General features: G+C 38.9%; 1 protein-coding gene across 2 annotated transcripts in view; it reads right to left on the reverse strand.

The window, feature by feature from the left end:
• Nucleotides 1-13433: 13433 nt before the first annotated feature.
• Nucleotides 13434-23553, reverse strand: part of STAM2 (signal transducing adaptor molecule (SH3 domain and ITAM motif) 2) — a 50873-nt gene continuing 40753 nt past the window's right edge. For both annotated transcript variants that reach the window (XM_010839998.1, XM_010839997.1), the window contains exons 12-14: nt 20826-20979; nt 17967-18136; nt 13434-16088 (exon numbers count right to left, since the gene is read on the reverse strand). In XM_010839998.1, the coding sequence (XP_010838300.1) occupies nt 15857-16088; nt 17967-18136; nt 20826-20979 (556 nt within the window). In that variant the 3' untranslated portion in view covers nt 13434-15856. The remainder of the gene's footprint in view (nt 16089-17966; nt 18137-20825; nt 20980-23553) is intronic.

Raw genomic sequence — 23553 nt, forward strand, 5'->3', positions numbered from 1 at the left:
GACCCTATTTTAACATAGGAAAAGAATCTGAATAGACCTTTCTCCAAAGAAGATATACAAATGGTCAATAAGCTCATGAAAAAATGATTGATATTTTTAGTCATCAGGAGAATGCAAATTGAAACCATGAAATACCACTATACTATCCACTAGATAAACCTCAGATAATAATTATTGGCAAAGATATAGAGAAACTGGAAATCAGAAATTCCCACTGCTGGTGGGAATGTAAAATGGTGCAGCTCCTTTGAAAACCAGTCTGGCATCTACTCAAGTGTTTAAACATAAAGTTATAAAATGAGCCAGCAATTCCACTCCTGAGTATATACCCAAGATAAACAAAAGCATATATTTGTACAAAAACTTGTACAAGAAAGCTCAAAGAAGCATTATTCATAATAGCCAAAAAGTGGAAATACCCCAAATGTCCACCAACTGATGAATAAACAAAAGAAACTGTGGTATCTGTATACAATGGAATATTATTCAGCAGTAAGAAGGAACGAAGGATTGATACATGCTACAGTATGGGTGAGCCTTGAAAATATTAAGCTAAGTGAAAGAAATAAGTCACAGAAGGTCATATATTATATTGTTCCGTTTACATGAAATATCCCAAATAAATAAATCTATAGGGACTAAAAACAGATTAGTGGTTGCTTAGGGCAGGGGAGGTTGGGGGGATATTGAAGTGATAGTTAAGTCTACAGGGCTTCTTTTTGAGGCAAAGAAAATGTTACTAAAAATACTAAAAAGCACTGAATTGCACACTTTTTCATGTTTTACCTATTTATTTTTGCACTGGGTCTTCGTTGCTGCACTCAGGCTTTCTCCAGTTGTGGTGAGTGCAGGAGGCTGCTCTCTGGTTGTGGTACGTGGGCTTCTCATTGCGGTAGCTTCTCTTGTGGTGGAGCATGGGCTTTAGAGCACTGGCTTAGCAGTCGTGGGGTACAGGGCTCCGCTGCTCCACACGATGTGGGATCTTCCCAGACCAGGGATCAAACCCATGTGCTGTGCACTGGCAGGTAGATTCTTAACCACTGGACCACCCGGGAAGTCCCTGAACTGTACATTTTAAATAGATGAATGGTGTGGTATGTGAACTAACTCAAAGCCTCTACTTTGAAAAAATCTTCAGACTTTATAAAAAGTGAACTCAAAACAGATCATAGATCTAAGTACAAAACTTTAAAACTTCTAAGAGAAAAAATAGGAGAAGATCTACATGACTTTGGGTTTGGTGATGAGGTTCTGGATACACTACTACCAAAAATGTATACAAGAAAGTAAAAATTGACATGTTTGGCTTTATTAAAATTAAAAACTACTGTAGGCTCTGTGAAAGACTCTGTTAAGAGAATGAAATGACAGAATATATTTCTGGCAGAATACATTTGCAAGACACAAATCCGATAAGGAACCTGTAAATAAAATATACAAACAACTCTCAAAACTCAACAATAAGAAAACTAACAACTCAATAAATGGACAAAAGATTTGAATGGACACTTTACCAAATATAGTAGCAAATAAGCATATGAAAAGATACCCAACATCAGTTGTCAACAGGAAAATACAAATTAAAATGACAATACAGTACCAACACACACCTATCAGGCTTAAAAACAATTTTAATTGACAATAGCACTTTTTATCGAGGATTAGAAGCAACAGGAATTCTTATTCGTTGATGATGGGAATGCTAAATGGCACAGCCACTATGGAAGACAGTTTGTCAGTTTGTTAATAAGTTAAACACACCAACAGTCCAGCAGCTGTGGTCCTAAGTATTTACACAATTGACTTGAAACCTTAGGTGCACACAAAAAACCAGCATGCAAATGTAGGTAGCAGTTTTATTCATAATTACCCCAAGCTGGAAGCAACCAAGATGTCCTTCAATAGGCAAATGTATCTTTTAAAATATAGTCAATGGTACAATGGAATATTATTTGGTGATTTTAATAAAAAATGATCTAAAAAGCCATTAAAAGACATGGATAAACCTTAAATGCATCTTGTTTAATGAAAGAAGCCAATCTGAGGCTACATTTGTAACTACATAAATGATTATGTGAGTGCTAAGTTGCTTTAGTCAGGTCCAACTCTTTGCGCCCCTAGGGACTATAGTCCACCAGGCTGTTCTGTCCATGGGATTCTCCAGGCAAAGAATACTGGAGTAGGTTGCCATGCCCACCTCCAGGGGATCTTCCCAACTGAGGGATCGAACCTGCGTCTCTTCCATATTCTACATTGGCAAGTGGGTTCTTTACCACTAGTGCCACCTGGGAAGCCCACACAAATTATTATATTTATATGCAATTTTAGAAAAAGTCAAGCTGTAACAGTAAACAGATCAGTAGAAAGGAGGAGGGTTGAACAGGTGAAGCACAGGATTTTTTTAGGATGCTGAAACTACTCTGTAGGATACTGTAATGCTGGATATTTGACTCTAAGCATGTGTCAAAACCTAGAGAACTTTACAGCACAAAGAGTGAACCTTAATGTGTGCAAATTAAAAAAATCATTTAGAAATTCTGGACATTCCCAAGGTGGGAGGCAGAATGTGACAAAAGAATATTATTATTATGACAGCAAACCATGAAACAACTTCAATGAAGGACATGGGAGAGGGGGAAGGTGCTAGTCTAAGTAATGTTTGAAATGAGTGGGGTCTATGAGACTAAGGCAAAAGGAGCTGTGCAGAAGCAGGACTGCACTGCAGTTGACAAAATTGTTCCCTGAGGAGGATGGGTTAACAATTCTGAAGTCCCTATACATACATACTGGAATGGAATAATTAGGTAAATGGATGGCAGGTGTTGGGAGCCAGGTTTTTCTACTGTTGGAGTGGAAGGTTACAGATGGGCAAGGGGAGATGTCTAGGATGATCCGTGTGGTAATGGATTAGGGTCAGAGACACAGGTGTGAACTCAAGTGTAGCTCAGTGTGAGACTCAGATGGTTCTATATAGAAATATGCAAAGATATGCATGGGTTAGCATATACACACTTGTTTTCCTGTCCTCAGTTGAGGGTCTAGAAATAACTGCATCTCAGTAGCAACAAATGCATCTAGAATTCAGGTCTTGGTTTCTAATACTGTCCTCTAATAAAAGGGTACCTTGAAGAAACGGCTGACTCCAGGAGCGGGGCAGGAAGTATATAAGATAAGCCTGGAGCATTATCATGTCAGAAAGTAAAGAAGTGCTAAAAAAAAAAAAAAAAAAAGTGACTGGGTATATACATCAAAGGAGCACAGGAGCAAACTGATAGAGCTCTCAATGGCCAAAGTTGGAACAATTTGAGCAATAAAATAAAGTAGTATTGGAATATATCCTAATATAGAAAATAAATATCTATGAGCTCATAGTGATAAAAATAAATGACTGAATAAATAAACGGAAGAGAAGAGACAAATCTCCCATGAGGAAGAATTCCAAATAATCTATTAGAAACGCCATAGCTACCACTCCCTCCGTGTGCACTGCGCAGTGATCTTCCAAAGAGGGCAACCTGGCCAGGAGCAGTGGAGAAAGGCGACCAGCACCACCTCAGCCAGGTGTTCAGGATCAGCATCACCTGACCAGGATGACGATACACACCCTTGATATCACAGGAGGGCAAAAGTTTGAGAGAGGGTCTTCTCTCAAACCCACAGCCCCTGTCTAGTCATGAGAAAGACACCGTGCAAATCTCGATTGAGGGAGGTTCTATAAAACTCATGACTTAGAACTTCTCAAAACTGCCAAGGAAAGTCCAAGAAACTGTCACAGCCAAAAGAAGCCTGAGGGGATGTGATGACTAAATGGCATGTTGTATCCTGGATGGGATCCTAGGACAGAAAAAGGACATGAGGCAAAAGCTAAGGAAGCCAGAATCAAGTATGGACTTAAGTTAATAATAATGTATCAGTACTGGTTTTAGTGGTAACCGATGTACTTCAGTAAGGTAAGATGTTTTTAATAGGGGAAACAACATTTAGAACTCTCTGTATTATCTTCACAACTTTTCTGTAAATCTAAAACGATCCCAAGATTTAAAAAAATTTTTTTAAGTCTAAAATTTTATAGCTGGAAGGGAACTTAGTAACCATTTAGAACAAACCCCACTTTTAGCAAATTAGGAATCTGATCTCAAGAGAATGACTTACTCAAGAGCAATTGACCACTGCGAAGAGGTGACTCATTGGAAAAGACTCTGATGCTGGGAGGGATTGGGGGCAGGAGGAGAAGGGGACGACAGAGGATGAGATGGCTGGATGGCATCACTGACTCAATGGACGTGAGTCTGAGTGAACTCCGGGAGTTGGTGATGGACAGGGAGGCCTGGTGTGCTGCGATTTATGGGGTCGCAAAGAGTCAGACAAGACTGAGCGACTGAACTGAACTGAACTGAACTGACAGATACTCTGTCTTCCTTCCTAAAACGTTGAATGCTGCTAAATCAGTTTGTCAGCTGCAAATACTCTTAAAACTTTATTCTGTCACTTAAATACATTTTGAAAAGTGTTTCCTACAGTCAAAATTCTGTCTGAAGTACTGTTGGAAAAAGACATGATTTACAGAGCTCAGAATCATAAGATGGCAGTAATTTCATATTTAAAAATAAAGTCACAAAAAATTTTGTCTAGGGTCCATGCATCTAGGAAAATATTATTTGTATTTTTAAGCTCAGAGTATACAAAAATCATAACAGTAGCACATGTACTCAACTGCATTCATAGGTTTGTGTAATTAACCTTTCACCTTTATCTCATGACAATCCCACTGTAAATTTTCTGAGTTTTTGTCTCAGGAGGATCTACTTTGTCTTGTTCTAAAAAATTTATCCAGAATTACCTCTTCTCCTCCCCCTCTCCCCTAATACTCTGGTTCAAACTTTGAAAATCTGTTCCAAAGTCACATAAGGCCATGGACCTTCAGGATATTCAAGATTGTTATAGATTCAAAAATTGGAAAAAGTCTACTTTCTTAACCCTAAAAAGCTTATATGCTATAAAAACCAGTGAAAATATTGTTTTCTGGATACAATTTTAAAGAGTACAAATGATGCAGATAGTAATGGAAGTAAATTTTTAGGTTCAAGTTTGAAGTATAATTACTGTGAAGATGACTCACATATCTTGTATGTGCACAGTTGCTCAGTTGTGTCCGACTCTTTGCCATCTCATGGACTGGAGCCCACCTGGCTCTTCTGACCATGGAATTTTCCAGGCAAGAATACTGGAGTGCGTTGCCATTTCCTTCTCCAGGGGAGCTTCCTGATCCAGGGATCAAACCTGTGTGTCTCTGCATTTCCTGCTTGGAAGGTGGATTCTTTACCACTGTGCCACCTGGGAAGATAAAGTGGGGAATTATATTGAGATGCTAGTAGTGTAGTGTAGTGAAGTTGCTCAGTCATGTCAGACCCTTTGTGACCACATGGACTGTAGCTTACCATGCTCCTCTGTCCATGGGATTTTCCAGGCAAGAGTACTGGAGTGGGTTGCCATTTCCTTCTCCAGGGGATCTTCCCGACCCAGGCATAGAACCTGGGTCTCCCTCATTGTAGGCAGACACTTTTACCGTCTGAGCCACCAGGGAAGTCATTGAGATGCTATTAGCTGATTTAATTTTTTTTATTTTTTTTTTACCAGTCCTATTTGTCATCTTTGCTTTAGTAACACATTTATCTATTCATCTTTAGCTGCGCTGGGTCTTCGTTGCTGTGCGTGGCCTTTCTCTAGCTGCAGCGAGTGGGGGCTGATCTTTGTTGTGGAGCTCGGACTCTATGTGCAGGGGTTTCAGTAGTTGTGGCTCATTGGCTCTAGACCACAGGCTCAGTAGTTGTGGTGCCTGGGCTTAGTTGCTCCAAAGGTGTGTGGAATCCTCCCAGACCAGGGATTGAACGTGTGTCTCCTGCATTGACTGGCGGATTCCTAACCACTGGACCAACAGGGAAGACCCAAATCTTAGTGGAATACAATACCATGGATCCCACGTTTCTGGTCCAGCAGATGGCTTGTCTCTGCTTGTCTTCCTATTCCCAGGTCCAGGCTAAAGAAGCAGCCCCAATCTGAGATGTACTAGCTCTGAAAAGAGTAGAAACCAGAGGGCTACAGGAATTTTGAGATGCCTCTTTAAGCTTCTGCTTAGATGTGGGCATTTGTTGCACCTGCTTACATCCCATTGGCTAATACACAACATGCAACCATTAAAAAATCACTGCATGGAAACATACTAATCCAGAAGTCAAGAGCATGGGCAGATACGTACAAGCCTCTTCCAGGAAAGGGGGAAAGCAAAAACCTACAAACAATACAACCCTCCACCTGAAGGATAACTTGGAAGTGGAATATCCAGTATTGTCAGGCCCATTACATAGAATTTTCTTTTTCCTTAATCTCCATATCCTCGTGCTGCGTCTCTTGTTAATATCACCTGCTCAAATTACCCGTAACCTTTCTTTTTAGAAATATTTGGCCGCATCAGGTGTTAGTTGCCCCACGCACACTCCTTGCCTTTTCTAGCTGTGGAGTGCAGACTCCTCTCTAGTTGTGGCACACGGGCTCAGTGGTTGCAGCACGTGGGCTTAGTTGCCTCACAGCACGTGAGATCTTAGTTCCCAGGCTAGGGGTTGAATTCGCCTCCCCTGAATTGGAGGGTGGATGCGTAACCATTCGACCACCAGGGAAATCCCGACCATGACCTTTCCATCTTCTAGGTGACTCCTTTGTTTATTGTTCTGCATAACCACTCACTCCTTCTCCAGTCCGTAGCAAGGTCTGTGATGTACTGTCACCTGCCATGAGTCATAAGGAAATATTCACTGGGCTTCTGCTCTGCTGCAACCCCTGGGCTCAAAGTAGAGAAATGAACATGCTGTCCTGGAAGGCATCCATGAGTATTATTTGCTAAGCACTGGAGACACTACGATTTTTTCAAGAGCTACTGACCATATTGACAATGACAGGGCCTTTTGTCTCTTGATAGTTAAAATGGAATAGTCCCTGGATTCTAAGATAACTTGGAGTTTAAGATACATCACTGGTAGAATAGCTTTAAGGGAAGAAAATTAAGTCCTACAATATACATGCTCATCCACTGGAAAATAAAATACATCCTGATTTCACACATGTTAAAGTGGAATGATTACAATAAACAAGTACAAGAGTAAAAAAAAGATGAAGAAAACGCATATTTTTTGAATGCCAGGCACTGTGAGGTGCTATGCAGCTCTCTGCTAAATCAATTATTCTTCATTCCAAAAATATTTTATATGCCTCTGCTAGGTCCTGTGAATACACCACTGAGTAAAACAGAACTCCAAGTTCTGAAAGATTTTGTAGATCTAGTGAAGGTAAGAATATTTTCAGATACAAATAGCAAAGCCCTACCAACAGAAACCTAGACAAATAGGGGTAATGACAGATTTTTTTTCCCCCAACACAAGAATTCCAGAGGAAGATAGTTTAGAACTGGTGTATCTCTCAAAGGTACAAACAAAGAATCAGGCATCTTTAAACTTTTCTGAGCCCTCATAACTTTATTCCTCATGGTCACAATATGGTTGCTTTATCTCTTGACATTGCATTTGCCTTCTAAGCCAGAAGGGGGAAGAGCCAAAAGCCCTTTCTTTTAAAATTGTCTTTCATCTTAGAAAGCCCATCCAAGGAACTCTGACCTATATTTCATTGACTGAAGCCTATGTCATTGGGTCACCCATGGCTGATTCCCAAAGGAATTTGGGAAGGCAAACATTATTACCTTGTTTGCTGATTTCCATATGGAGGAATATTAATGAAATGGTTGGAAATTGGATGTTGAATGAGTCAAGCTGTAGTATCTGACCTAAAGACAGATCCGTATCACACAGATCATTCCAATACAATGTGTCAACTATTACGGAGTTACAGGGTGCTCCCCGCAGACGTGCAGCAGGGTCTAGGAGCCAGAATCAGAATAAGAATTTGGGCTGACACAAAGACAATTTATTAGGTGATCAAAAGCGTTTCAGGCAGAGAAAAACAACAGGGCCAAACACAGGCAGGCGCGCACACACACACACACACACACACACACACAAAGCAATATTAGCACCTGAGGAATTTTGAGCTAATGTAGAAATCTAGCATGTATATGAGAAAGTGGAAGACGTTAGAAGGGCTGCCAAGGGTGAGGTCATAAAGACCGTAACTAGTACATGACTCCTAAGCTGGTCCCTCACTGAGTATGTGACAGGACTCCAAGCTCAGGTTGGATGATTTTTTCTCAGCAGCTTTGGTCCTTGGAGAAACTAACCTGTATATGTGGATGCTGGGCCCCAGATTTCAACTCAGAACTAGTTCTCCTACTTCAAATCAATCTCAATTAGCTGTCACCTGCTGTCTTCCTCAGAGCAATTCCTTGAATTTCACTCTTTTCTATTCAGAAAACACAGAGCACTGTCAGGATCTCAGAGCCAGGCTATTTGCATCAAGATCTGGTCTCATCATCCCCTGTGTGACTGAGCTAACTGTACCAGAATATACATGTTAAACAGATCCAGCCACTTGCATGCTGTTCCTTACATGAGCACACTCACATCTGAAGGTATTTTACCCCATGTGAGCCCTCTGGGACCTGTCTCAGTGACTTGTGGGAAAGGAAGCTGTTATAAGATACTAGCTAACAGCCTGAATATACAAATCATTCCTAGGTAACCGTCACACCAGTGTAGTGGGAAAAGGCACAGGCATGGGCCTCAGACAGACCAGGTCATAATCGCAACTTTGGCCACGTAACTGTGTGACCTTGTGAGGATTATGTCACCTCTTTGCCTACCTAACAAGTGTTATGCGAATTCAATGACAATGTATACGAGAAGTTTTTCGTCAAGTCCAAGTGCAACATCTGATGTTATACAACCAGTTAGTGCACGGCAAAGCCACAAGCACAACGCAACCTTGGAAATTCAGTTCTTAGCATCCGCAGCATGTAGTACCTATGTTATTATATGAATTAGTTAATGAATGTTAATAAACCTTTAATTTCTTCATCTGTTTCAAAATAGAAATGACAGGAGCAACTTAAAACTTTAATCCCCATCTCTATAGACTTCCAGGACCTTCTTGGTCTCTCCTGAGGTTAAAAAAAAGTCCCAGTTTTAATGATCAAGTCAGATGTAACTATACTGCTGCTGCTGCTGCTGCTGCTGCTGCTGCTGCTGCGTCACTTCAGTCATGTCCGACTCTGTGTGACCCCATAGACGGCAGCCCACCAGGCCCCCGTCCCTGGGATTCTCCAGGCAAGAACACTGGAGTGGGTTGCCATTTCCTTCTCCAATGCATGAAAGTGAAAAGTGAAAGGTAAGTCGCTCAGTCGTGTCCGACTCTCAGCGACCCCATGGACTGCAGCCTACCAGGCTCCTCAGTCCACGGGATTTTCCAGGCAAGAGTACTGGAGTGGAGTGCCATCGCCTTCTCCGGTAACTATGCTAATTCTAGCCTTTATTGACTAAAAACTATGGTATACTTAGAGAATCTTAACAAGAGCTTATTTGACAGCAAATAAGCTGTCATTGGGCAGGAACAGAGTGATCTGAGTCTGAGTCTATTTACCAGGCAAATAGTAATACCAGGTTGTAAACATATGTGCACAGGTCTGTCTCTGTGTCAGGTACTATAGAATGGCTCACTCCTACATTTATTCCCAATCATCTCCTCCCCTGGCTTCTCTATATAGAGGCTGAAAGAAAAATACTCACTTTCCCAGACTCACTTGCTGTTAAGGGTAGCCTCTTGACACAGTACTGACCAGACATGTAGGTGAAAATCTCTGGGGAACGGTTTCCTAGGAAAGAAATGCTAAAACCTACTTTTGTCTTGGGTTCTAGGTCCCATTTTTTAAATTTAGACAATGTACTTTTCACAACGCTTGTCTGAAGTTACTTGGAAGAAAAAAAACTTACATGATAGCTAAAGGCAAATCTCTACATTGCCACCCAACATATCTGTCTGTTCATGGGCTAATCTGTTGACCACCAGGAATGATATCCTGACAAGCTAGCACTGACTCCCCTTTTAGGTATGTGACAGAAGTCACCAGATGAGGACAAGGCTATCACCTTTTAGAACTGCAAACTATACAGCTATGCAGTTGATGCACTGCAGCTAGAGGACTTAGGTTCTAGAACTGACTACCATTAGCGTATGCTATAGCAGTGTCAAAAAGCAGGTGGTGAAAGAACCGTCTCTTCAACAAATGGTGTTGGGACAACTGGATGCCCATATGCAAAAGAAAGAAGTTGGAGTCCTACCTCACACTATGCACAAAAATTAAATCAAAATGGATCAATGACCTACTTTCAAGAGCTAAAACCATAAAACTCTGAGAACAGGAGAAAATCTTCATGACCTTGGATTTAGTAATGAACTCTTAGATATGACATCAAAAGCACAAGCAACAAAAGAAATTGTAAATAAATGGACTCCATCAAAATTAAAAACCTTCATGCATCAAAGAACATCATCAAGAAAATAAAAAGACAACCTACAGAATGGAAGAAATTAGATCCATGTGTCTAGTATCCATTATATCAAGCACTCTTACAACTCAATGACAAACAATCCAATTTAAAAAATGAGCAGAAGGCTCACAGATATTTTTCCAAAACAGATACACAGTGGCCAAGCACATGAAAAGATGCTCAATACCCATTAGGGAAACACAAATAGAAACCACAATGAGGCACCACTTCACATCCATCAGAATGACTACAATTTTTTAAAATAGGAAATAAGCATTGGTGAGAATGTAGAGAAATCAGAACCCTCAAGCATTGTTGGTGGCAGCATGAAAGTTTGACAGTTCCTGAGAATATGAAATATAAAATTACATATGACCCAGTAGTTACACCCTAATATATAGATACAAAAGAACTGGAAATTGGTATTCAAATAATATGTACACACACATTCATAGCAGCACTATTCACAATAGCAAAGAGGTGGAAACAGCCCAAGTACCCATCAACAGATGAATGGATAAATCAACCTGTGGTATATGAACCTCATTTACTACGTTATATGTGGAGATGTACCTCAACAACTTCATGCTAAGTGGAAAAACAAGACAACAAAAAGACTAATTTGGGGAGATGGTAAATGGTACTAAAATGCCACTGTTCATTTCAAAATGGCTAATTTTATGTTACATGATTTCACTTCATTTTTTTTAAAGATGGCTCCCTAGACTACATATAATTAGTAGAGGTCGTTGACCTGCTGTAAAAGTATTGGAAAGTCTTTTCCTTTATTTTATGGTATAAAATAAAAACATAATTCCATTCTTCAGTAGCCTTTCTGGAGAATACCCAGTTTTCTGGTTTCTTCTTCTGTCCCTCTGCTTGCCTTGAACATTTCTCATTTTGTTCAATACCCACTAGAAGAGCGAATAGTAATTGCATAAGCTCTGGCAGAAAGAAATCAATTATTGAAATGCAGATTTTTTTAATCACTAAAAATGGGATTATCAGGGGTCTTAGCTTCATTTTGGAGAAAGCGATGGCACCCCACTCCAGTACTTTTGCCTAGAAAATCCCATGGACAGAGGAGCCTGGTAGGCTGCAGTCCATGGGGGTGCTAAGAGTCGGACACGACTGAGCGACTTCACTTTCACTTTTCACTTTCATGCATTGGAGAAGGAAATGGCAACCCACTCCAGTGTTCTTGCCTGGAGAATCCCAGACACAGGGGAGCCTGGTGGCTGCCGTCTATGGGATCGCACAGAGTCGGACACAACTGAAGCGACTTAGCAGTAGCAGTAGCTTCATTTATCCATACAATTTCATTATAGTTTGAAAAAGATAATAAAAGTCTAGCAGCTGGACTTACTTGTCTCAGAACTCTTGCGACAATTTTAACCAGTCTTGTAAAAGTCTGGAATGCCCGGTATTCAGATTTCACCATAGACTTTTATCCAAGTTCATTTGTTTCCTAGTGCTGCCATAACAAAGTACCTCAAACAGAGTGGCTTAAAGTATTGATTTCTTGTGAGTTTTAGAGGCTAGAAATTTGAAATCAAGGGCCATGTTCCTTCTGAAGTCTCTTAGGGAAGAATCTGTCCTTGCTTCCTCCTGTTCTGGTGGCCCCAGGCAGTCCCTTGACTTGTGGTAGATTAATTCCCATCTCTGCCTCCATCTTCATAACTTGCTGGCTGTGCCTCTGTGTCTTCTCTTCTCATAAGGGCACTGTCATGGGATTTAGAGCCCATGCTAAATCCAGAGTGATCTCACCTTGAGATCCTTAACTAATTATATCTGCTGATTTTTTCCAGTTGAGTTCACATTCTGACATTCTAGAGGAGCATGAATTTTGGGAGGACACTGTTTATCCCAAAAGGAACTTCCTGACCCAGAAACTGAACCCAGGTCTCCCACATTGCAGGCAGATACTTTACCGACAGCCATGTGGGAATTTCTGTGGTGGATCAGACAGTAAAGCGTCTGCCTACAATGTGGGAGACCTAGGTTCGATCCCTGGGTTGGGAAGATCCCCTGGAGAAAGAAATGGCAAACCACTCCAGTATTCTTGCCTGGAAAATCCCACGGATGGAGGAGCCTGGTAGGCTACAATTCACGGGTTCACAAAGAGTCAGACACAACTGAGCGACTTCACTTTCATTCATCCCACTACTCTATGTAAGCAACCTAATTTCTCTTTTTGACACAGTAAGGTTTTTTCAAAATGCAAATTTTAATTTGCTTGGTAAGATTAGAACCAATCTTCTGTGGAGAACTTTATTTAAAAAATAAATCTTTAATCTTCAAAAGAAACTAAATCAAATCCCTAGAACTGAGTCCTCTACTTACTAAAACTGATGTAAGTAAATAAGAAAAATGCCTTTTGACAGAAACAAAGTATGACAGATTGGTGCTATAGTATTTATAATTTATTACTTACAAAAATAACTTCAGCTTTCTCATCAAAATGACAATAAATCCTCTCCCAGAAGTCAGGGGCCTCGGCACAATTTTTACTAAGAACCTTCTTTTAAAATTCCTAAACCATAATTTTTAACATCTAAAATCAATTTTTAAAAAATTTGGACGGTGAAACTTTGTAACTGTCTTCAAAATATACAGTGATATCTGTTATGTAGTCAGGTATCAATTGTTAATTGATAAGTATTATAATTATTTAATGTTTAAGTAATTTTATAAACAAGTTACCTAATTACAAGACAATGTTGGTACAGCATGTATTTTTCAAAGTGTAAGAACATATCTCACTCAATATAGTTTAAGATCTAGGGTAGATTTTTCCTACATTTGTGAAAATTGTATTATAAATTGTCAGGAATTCTTTCTAATGTACCAAGATTTCCATATGAAAAAGTAGAAGTTATTTTTATTTTTTATATAAAATAGTAAGTATGAAACTAATGTAGAAATCTGATGTTAGACAATTCTTTTGGCAGAAAACATTTAATTATAAACAGGTCTTAAACACATCCATAAGATCATGAAAAAGAAAGAAAAAACCCTGTTTTTCTTATTAACACCAAAAATATCATCTCAGTACACAGATTTAATAACATTTTTATACTATCAACAACCTGTAACACAAAATTCACTACAGTATGGCAAAAATAAAATTATTTTTAATTTAAAAGGGAGAAGAAACTTCCAGATATATAAAATTTCACAGATAAATGCCAATATACACTATATACATGTTTCATGTTATATCATTTCAAAACTACATTAGCTGAACTTAAAAATGGCAGAACCCAAATTAGTGGGTGTGCAGTATTTATTGTAATTCAAAGACTTACACAGAATCAAGCTTTTACAACTCAGATCACAATTATACATAAATTATTTACACAAACATTAAAATAACTATTAAATATTGTTTGGGAGGAAAATGTAAGATTTTTCATATATTATGCAAATGTTAATTATTATCAAGAGGTTTTGAAAATGTTTTTTCTGTTTTGTTTTCTTTATAGAAGATTCATTTCCAAAAAAGTAAGGTGCTATTTTAGAATTTCTTACAAGTATATAACTGAATTCACATGGAAGGAAAATACTGGATAAAAAACAGAAAACAGACATCAAAGGTTAAAAGTTTCTTTCCAGTTACTTATATCTGAAATAAAACAATGACAGAAACTGGGTTTTTCAAATTCTGCTTGTTTTTCCCTTTAAATGTAGACCAAGTAGTATATAGAAGACTGTTTTTTCCCAGAATATAGTTTCTTTGAAAAAGGAACATATTTATAATGGAATTTCTATAAATACAGAAATGACAAATATTTCCAGAGCACTATCTTCAAATGGATTCTTAGTAGAAAGATTAAGGGCTTTCTTTAAAAAACAATATAGAAATCTTGCTTCCATGCAAGTTTATTTATTTTTGCAGCTTGCTGCATCTTAGTTTGAATATGGACCCCAGTGGTAACAGGGCCAAGTCATAACCACTGGAGAGCCAGGGAATTCCTGCTAGTTAAATTTTTAAAAACTTAACTTTACATCCATTGTTTCTCCCAGTTGAAATACCATGAATCTGTAAGCATATGTATTCACATTTTGTGCTATCTAAAAGGTTGGTAGATGATGCAGTAGTGGTACAAATTCTTAGGAAAGAAAACAATCCCTATTGGTTTACTACCTAACTCCCAAAGTACGTGGAATATATTAGCACCTCACACTCACCTAGAACATAGGCTTCAGGAAAACTGTCTTGATGGCTTCCCTATAAATCCACTGCCTGTTATTATTCCACAAGCTCAAGATTACTTCTGAAAGCAATGGCCAAAATTGTCAACAGTCTGGCATACCATTGGTACTCAAATCACCTTTTAAAAAAACAACACATCAGTAAAAACACACATTATTCACGCCTGGTATACACTGCATCAAGTTATTAGGAATGTCTCGTAGCTCAAATTCACACAGTCTGTAAAAAGGAAATGCAGTGTCTCTGCACACCATGCTGCAGAAAAACAAAACCAACCGACCAACCAAAAAAAAAAAACAAAACCAAATGGACCTTATATCTTCATTAGATGCTGGCCAAAACCACTTGAAAAGGTTGTTAAGTGACAATTCTAAATGCTAAGGACCCTTGTAGGAAAAAATGTTTTCTATTTTTTCCCCAGGGAATGGAAATGTTTCATGGGGCATCCCTCAACCCACTGTTGGCATGACTGGAGAACTGGCTAAACACTTTAACACACACCTGCATTTACATGGTCTTCACTAATAATAACAGAAAACATTTCTGTTCCTCCCAAAGTGCTCTTCCTTCCGTAGACAATTCTATGCTAATTATTACTCAGCACATCACTGAGAGCAAAACTGACAGTACTGCAAACACAACTGCAATTTAAGGAAACAAAGGAAATACGCAGGGAAGCTAAATGCTTGCACAAAAACATGTTCGCCTTTTTAAACAATGGTATGTGGGAAACTGAAAAAAAAGAGCAGACAGAAAGTACTTAAAGGTTTCAGTGCTTTCCCAATTACCATGACAATTTAGGGGTAAATGCTGCTTTCCTTATACACTCCTACACTCCTATCTCTTGTTGTTTAGTGTCATAAGGCTATTTGTTTGTTTGTCCAGATTTGTGTAGAGAGATTTGAAAGTAAGAAAAAACTAACGGGAAGCAACTTGAAGCGGCCTCTGATCAAAAGTCTGACTTCAAACAAGCTGGAACTTGAAAAGAACTTTTTATAGCATAAAAAGAAAGACAGGTTTTTGTGCTTTATTTATTCATGGGTCTTTTCAGTTGAGAAAATTTTTTTTTCCTTCTTTTACTATTTTCAGATTATAATCACAAGGGTTGAGTAGTACACTTATGAAGGCTTTCAAGAAAATGTTTGGTTTGATTTTAAAGGAGAGGCTGCTGTTGATGGTAATTTGTTTGCTGCTGTGCAACTGAATGAGCTGGAACTGCCACCGGAAAGCCTGCCAACTGCGGCAAGTTGGAAGTAGCGTTCTGGTAAGATGACATATCCACAGACATCCCCATCTGCTGTGTGTAAGCAGCTGCACCAGGAGCTGATTGAAGGTTAGAGTTCTGGTTCATGTAAGTAGGATTGGAAATAGTGTCTTGTCCAGTGCTGCAAACAAAATTTTAAAAAGAAAACCATATTTACTTTGCATTGTCTGGGTTACGGTTGGAGATCAATCGCTGTGACAAAATAAAAATGTCTTTTCCATATTTCTAAGTTTATATAGCTCTACTATTCTGATTATGATTTAACCACTCCAGCTATCCAACACTGTTAATGTAATTTTCATATTTGGGAAGAAGGAAGTACTCCAAGTAAAATAAAATATAGGATTATAAGGCCTATCTAATTTTGTTTTCCCCAAAATCTCTCATGGAAAACATTTGGAAATCTTCTGAGAGATGCAGGTTGTTTCTGCCCCTGGTGTTCTTGACCAGCTGTGCTGAGAGCAGAACCCCAGCCCAAGTACCCTTTGGCCCGTCTTCCACTGTCCCCTTCTCTCAGTCAGCACAGCGGAGACCGTGTTTCCTTACCCACTCTTCACACTGTCCTCTGGTAGCGCCCTTTCCAAGCTGCCCCTGGTAGCTTAACCTGAATGCCTACATAAAAATAACACAAGCAGGGAGAATGTGGAATCCACACAGGACCTGAATCTACCCTCAACAGACTATATTAACACTCTGCAAAAACAAAACAAAAAAATCCCAAATTCCTACTAAGTTGAAAATCACACCAAACTGCAGGTACACCTATTTGTTCCTATAATTACTATAGTGTAGCTTTTATTTTATTTATTATTTATTTACTTTTTTGGCTGCATCAAGCCTTAGTTGTGGCACACGGGCTAAGCTGCCCCGCGGCATGTGGGATCTTAGTTCCGCAACCAGGGATCGAACTCATGTCACCTGCATTGGAAGGCGGATTCTCAACCACTGGACCACAATGAAGTCCCAACATAATGTAACTTTTAAAAGGGGCTTCCCCAGTGGCTATAATTTTTAATTGCACCAAATATACTGCTTCAATACAGGAGGATTAATGTCTATACTCCTCTATAGTTTTTCTCTCTGTAATTCCTAATGTCACCCAGGATAACAAAATTTTTACATTTTAACTGAGTTAAATACCAGTATGAACAGATTTATTTAATGACCAGATAATATCTAAAATTTATACTCATGGAATTTAAGAGTGGGAAGAGATTTTCGAGATCATTACATATGACTACTAAACAGACATTTTGTGTTAAGCAAAGTTAACAGAAGGCAAGATTCAAACATGGTTTTCAGAATAGAAGTGAAGAATATAAAAAAATCAGACGACAAATTCCACAGCTGAAACATACTTCTTTTAAGAGTCAAGCGGCAAAGGTTTTTGCTTTTTAGGAATACACACTCCTAAAATATGTCTGAGACTACTTTGTTGTTGTCGTTCAGTCACTCAGTCATGTCGCCTCTTTTGGGACCCTATGGGCCCGCCAGGCTCCTCTGTCCATGGGATTTCCCAGGCAGGAATACTGGAGTGGGTTGCCACTTCCGTCTTCACTGAGACTACTAATTATAGCACCGTGCTAAGTATATCATTGGCTTGGCTTCTATAAGGGAAGTGAAAGTGAAAGTGAAGTCACTCAGTCATGTCTGACTCTTTGTGGCCCCATGGACTGTAGATTACCAGCCTCCTCTGTCCGTGGGATTTTCCAGGCAAGAGTACTGGAGTGGCCATTTTCTTCTCCAAGTTAGCTGTATTTTTTTCCCAGGGACCCAGACTATAATCCAGGTCTGGGCACCATCTCAGTATGGGTAGCAAAGCTAAGACAGCAGCATTCCTATTTCATGGGATCTTGAATGAGCACTTCTATAACTTCATCTCAACAGCAAAAGAGGGCACTATTATTATAAAGAAAAGGGTCTAATTACTCTCATTCTGAACATCTGTGAAAATTTAATGTATGTAATTACAAAATTAACATAGCTCCCCAAAACTTACCTTAAGTATGGAGTTTGAGCAGGCTGTGTTGTCACTGAGGAATTCACAGTTGGAGGCAGAGATCTCAGTGGACCAATCTGATCTGGTCCTAGGCTGTAGCTTTGGGCAACAGTGACTTGGTGAATACTTTGACCCATATAGTTTCCACCATGTGGTTGAACTGGGTATGTCTGTTAACCAAGGAGAAAAGGTTGACTCAGATTTCCCAAACTACTGCCTAGCAATACATTAAAACTTTAAAAGACTTAAATGAAATAAAATGTTATAGTTCTTTGGAGAGCAATCTGATTTCACCAATCTGTCCACACTGGTATAAAATGTGGAGCGCTTCCACATCACAGTGCCAAATCCATGGAAGTTTATGATTTACTTGCTCATTCTTTTATTTTGCAGTGGGATGAAAGGAAGGGAGGTGGTGTATTTTTAAGCAACAGGTTGGAATTCACCTAGGCTGTCTATTACTAGGTAACATGTCTTGCTGTCAAGCCACAGAAGACTATATACTCCCTTGAAGTCAGCACAGTATCACTTCAAGTCACCGTGAGAGAGATGACCTTCACCCCTATCTCAGGGTGCCTTATTCAACTTCTTAAGAATGAAACTTAAAAGAATAAGTTGAAGGATAAGTGGTATCAAGGCAGGGTGCAGGCCCTCTCTGGCAATGCCTCCTTCATCCTTCCTGCAGGACAGATAGGACAAAAGGAGAGAAGAATTCTGGATAAAGGAGATGTGCCCTCAAGAACTAGCAACATGGTCTATGTCTCTTTGGATATTTATATGTATGTGTGCCCTACTTAATTTCCAGGGTAACATCTCTTTCAGGACAGGCTCTACAACCTGCTTACAAAATACAACATTCAAAATAACTGCATGTTTAACAAGTATCATTTAGTAACTATCATCACTCCAATTTTAAACTAAGCTATTTTTAAAGCAAAGACCAATAACATGAAAATACAGAATTCTGGAAATGCCAAATCAACTACTACATTGACAACTATAATCATGGGAATTCCCTGGCAGTCCAATGGTTAGGGGGCTTCCCTGAGAGCCCAGTTAGTAAAGAATCTGCCTGCAATGCAGGAGACCCCAGTCCAATTCCTGGGTCAGGAATATCTTCTGGAGAAGGGATAGACTACCCACTCCAGTATTCTTGGGCTTCCCTGGTGGCTCAGCTGGTAAAGAATCCACCTGCAGCGTGGGAGACCTGGGTTCGATCCCTGGGTTGGGAAGATCCCCTGGAGAAGGGAAAAGTTACCCACTCCAGTATTCTGGCCTGAAGAATTCCATGGACTGTATAGTCCATGGGGTTGTAAAGAGTTGGACATGACTGAGCAACTTTCACTTTCTTTCCAGTGGTTAGGACTCCATATTTTCATTGCTGAAGGCATGGGTCTGATCCTTGGTTGGGAACTAAGATGTGCAGTGCAGCCAAAACTTTAAAAAGGAAAAAAAAAATCATACTACCTCCTTAGCAGACACACACAGCCCATTGACAACAGGCTTAGATGGTGGGAGTGGACCTCTTCTGCACGTTAGGATTCCTGAATGGCCTTCACAGATGCAGCTAATGGTGTGTTACTCTAACTTTTTCTAGTATGAACTTTTCTTTTTCAAATTAGAATAGGAACTTTAAATATTTCAAATGTTATTATGCATGAATAATACAGATAACATCCTATGAAGAATCAAACTAGACAGAATGCTAACTTTTTAAAGGAATAAGTTGTGCTTAGTGAAACACGGTTTGTAAACAGTATGCAACTAAACATAAACTGACACAGGAAGGACACAGGAAGGACCCTTTTCAGACACACAAAGCAGTAAATCCAACATCTAGTCCTATAACACAATGGCGCATTTTGTTTTGTTTCATGTCCACAGCAGCAGCAGATAAACAGAAGCAATATTGAATAAACTCCAGCTGTCTTTTGCACCTAGAAGTCCTTTCTACCCTCACATGTAATGACTCTCATCATTTTCAGAAGTTCAGGGAACAGCATATTTGATAAATGCATCTTGTCTGATGTGACAGTTACCATAGTAACTATTCTTTTTTTACTTAACAAGTATGTTGTGTCAAGTCACCTAGATTATGCATCCACATTCTGTTTCTCCTTGGTGTCTCCTTCACACACTCCTTTACATACCAGTTTTCATACATTAACATGAAATTTGTTCATCCAAGCTCATTCTGAATTCAACTGCTAACTGGCTGAAATTTGAAAAAGGCTTTAGAATACCGGATACTGACAAATATAAATATTCACTTCAGCTGGGAAGCACAGAAAAGGTGTAAAAAGCCCTGGAAAAGATGTTCATGAAAGGCTCATGGAACCTGTATGTATAGATCTGCATCATATTCTCATCATGTGTGGATTTTTAACAGTGTAAGCCATACATCTGAGAAAATACAAAGCATGATCTGAGCACAAAATACGTTCTTTAGGCCTTTTTAATCATCATAGAAGTTAAAGAAATCTTAACAGAAATTTAAAATAAATGTTAGATTTTGCTTGCTGAGCAACAGGAATAGCATCAGTACCACATCTGGAAGACTCCTGACATGCCAGGAATGTCCTAAATTAAAGGATTTATACTTACAAAACCTTATGAAGAACAGAACTCCACTCATATATTTAATGGTCTCTTAATTATGTTATAAATGAACTAAAATATATCTGTGAAATATGAGTGTCTAATTGTCCTGGTGAACACTTAACTGTTTATCCAACATTTTTCTGATGAAGATGGATTTTATAATGTTATTCATGCACCATAGAAATTTTAATACTATGCTTGTTTTTAATTTAAAACTTTTTCTAAATTTTGAAAAATGTTCTCAAAAGATATGCTCACCTGAATTGGAACTCCAGCTGATGAAGTTGGGTAATGTGCTGGATGGTGGATCTTTGAATAGACTGCATATACTGGCGCTTCATTCATCAGCTTATTATAAAGTTCCAGAGCTTCTAAGACTTTTACATTCAATTCAGACAATTCTGAATGCTTCCTGATATAGAAGAAAAGCTCTTTAATACTTTTCAAAGTTTTTAAGCATTTAAGCATATTTTTAGCAGCATACGAGACTACTAAAAAGAAGGGCTTCCCTGTGGTTCAGATGGTAAAGTGTCTGCCTACAATGCGGGAGACCCGGGTTCAATCCCTGGGTTGGGAAGATCCCCTGGAGAAAGAAATGGCAACCCACTCCAGTACTCTTGCCTGAAAAACTCCATGGACTGTCACCTGAGGAGCCTGGTAAGCAACAGTCCTGGAGTTGCAGAGTCGGACATGACTGAGCAACTTCATTTTTCACTTGGCAACATAAATTATTTTTTAAAATTTACATTTTCTATTCATATTTTAAAAATTCTACTATGAAAGAATATTCAAACAGGGAAAACAGGAGGAGGAATTATTTATTTCATGTAATGACTAGGCTGATATAACTTCATAATACTAGGGCAATTCCTTTCCACAACTCATAAAATGCAACCAATTTATAATTTTGGTGCTAGGAGAATTTTTTTTCTTATGTTACAGGTTTCTGTTAAAAATTCAATTACAAACAAGTAATTTTTGAATTTAGGAAGAGTCCAAGTCTTAATTAAAAATCTTAGTAGAAAAACAAAGTACTCAGGCAAGGCCCAGAGCCAGGTGTGAGATACAATATGACTGAGATATAAGCACATTCACAAACAAAATGACACATTTTTATTTGCTTATACCATGAAAGGCTCAACTAAAAAAAATTAATAATTATCTTTGAAAATGCAAATTTAAAAAATGTATACATAAATTAGTCTCTACAGCTTGTTCATTGGTTTCTTTTGAAAGTGAGTGAATATAGGTCAAAATAATATTTTCAAGTTTGCATCTTCAAATCTGCCCAGGAAATTGCAAAGCCAGTCCTTTCAACTTGGTACAGTTCTGCTATCATTCTGGGGTAATAAAGAACTCCCTGTACAACAAGGGAGTTGTTGTAAAGTTCATAAAAGTGAAATGGCCACTTAATCTGGCCTAAAGCACCCACAAATCTGTTTATTAATGTAGCTTTTAAAATATATACACAGAGAGACTCAAGAGACAAGAAGCAAAGCAAGCAGCCGGACATAGGTCTACCCAATATATGACCTGGACTGAGTCCTACCAGGACTTGTCACCTTTCCTCTATCAGAGACTGTTATGTCTGAAACAAAAAGTGCTGTTTGCTCTCTTGCATGTGTGACTGTAACAAGAAGGCTGAACTCTACTTTCAGAAATATTGGTTGTAAATTGCACAGGAAGTTTCAGAAATGAGCATCCATGCTAACAGATGTGTCACTAGGAACCACAGGCTCTAAGAACCATAGGCTCTAAGAACCAGAGTCCATATAAGCCAGTATTATACTAATGAAACACCAGAAGAACACTGAAGGGCAGGCTGAATGCACACTTGAGATCATCTTCAAGGATTTGAGACACAATCCCAAAGCAGCTAACAAATTTTTACTAAACTGTGCCTGACACTATCCTGGGATAGAGAAATTAGGCAAAAGTATCATTCTCTCCTTCAGAAAGACTGTAGTCTGTTAGGAAGACAAGGCCTGAAAAATAGCAAATGATATAAGATAGCACATAACCAAATGCAAAGTTCAGTGAAATAGGCAGGGGACCGAAGAGTTTAGAGGAGGGAATTAATGTGATTATCAAGGCTTTATGGAGAAGCCGGGACTTAAGCTGGTATCCCAGGAAAGATGGAAAGGTCAAGCAAAAAAGGAAGACCAAGTCAGGTCAGTGGGACAGTGTAAATCAAGGCAATTGAAAGAAACAAGAAGGGTACACAAGGGAAGAGTGAAAAGGTGGTAGAAAAGGCACTTTGACATAGGTGGTAAAAAATGGTTTTTGGAAGGCAGTAGGAAAGAACATTAATACAGCCTGAAACACAGTTAAGCTCAGGCTATGGATATTTCTTCAATAACTCTATCTACACCTTTCTCTGAAGTCAATTTACATGTTTACCCAATATAATTTCCTAGTAGGATAAATGCTACAAAATTTCATTCTGTACAATGACAGAAATGAAAGCTAAAATTTAATATTCTGACAGTAAAGTTTTTTTTACTGAGTTTAAGATACGGACTTAAACTGAGTTGCTTAATTGCTGAGTTAAAAGATACGGACTATTTTTAGTTTTTAGAAAGGTTTATAATAATTGCAGCCCTAGCCACACCTAAGATAATACTATTTTCTTTTTAATCTTTTTAAAAAAATTATTTTATTTATGTATTTATTTGGCTGCGCTGGGTCTGCGCTACTATGTGGGCAGGCTTTTCTCTAGTTGTGGTGAATGGGGGCTAGCTGCGGTGCGCCAGCTTCTCATTACGGCGGCGGCTTTCGTTTCTGAGCACAGGCTCAAGAGGGTTCAGGCTTCAGCAGCTGCAGCATGTGGGCTCAGCAGTTACAGTTCCCTAGCTTTAGAGCATAGGCTCAGGAGTTGTGGTGCACAGGCTCAGTTGTGCCATGGCACATGGGATCTTCCCAGACCTGGAATCAAACTGTGTCTTGCGCATTAACAAGCAGGTTCTTTAGCACTGAGCGACCAGGG

The sequence above is a fragment of the Bison bison genome, unplaced genomic scaffold (genome assembly GCF_000754665.1).
Source record: "Bison bison bison isolate TAMUID 2011002044 unplaced genomic scaffold, Bison_UMD1.0 scf7180017864139, whole genome shotgun sequence".
Classification (NCBI taxonomy): Eukaryota; Metazoa; Chordata; class Mammalia; order Artiodactyla; family Bovidae; genus Bison; species Bison bison.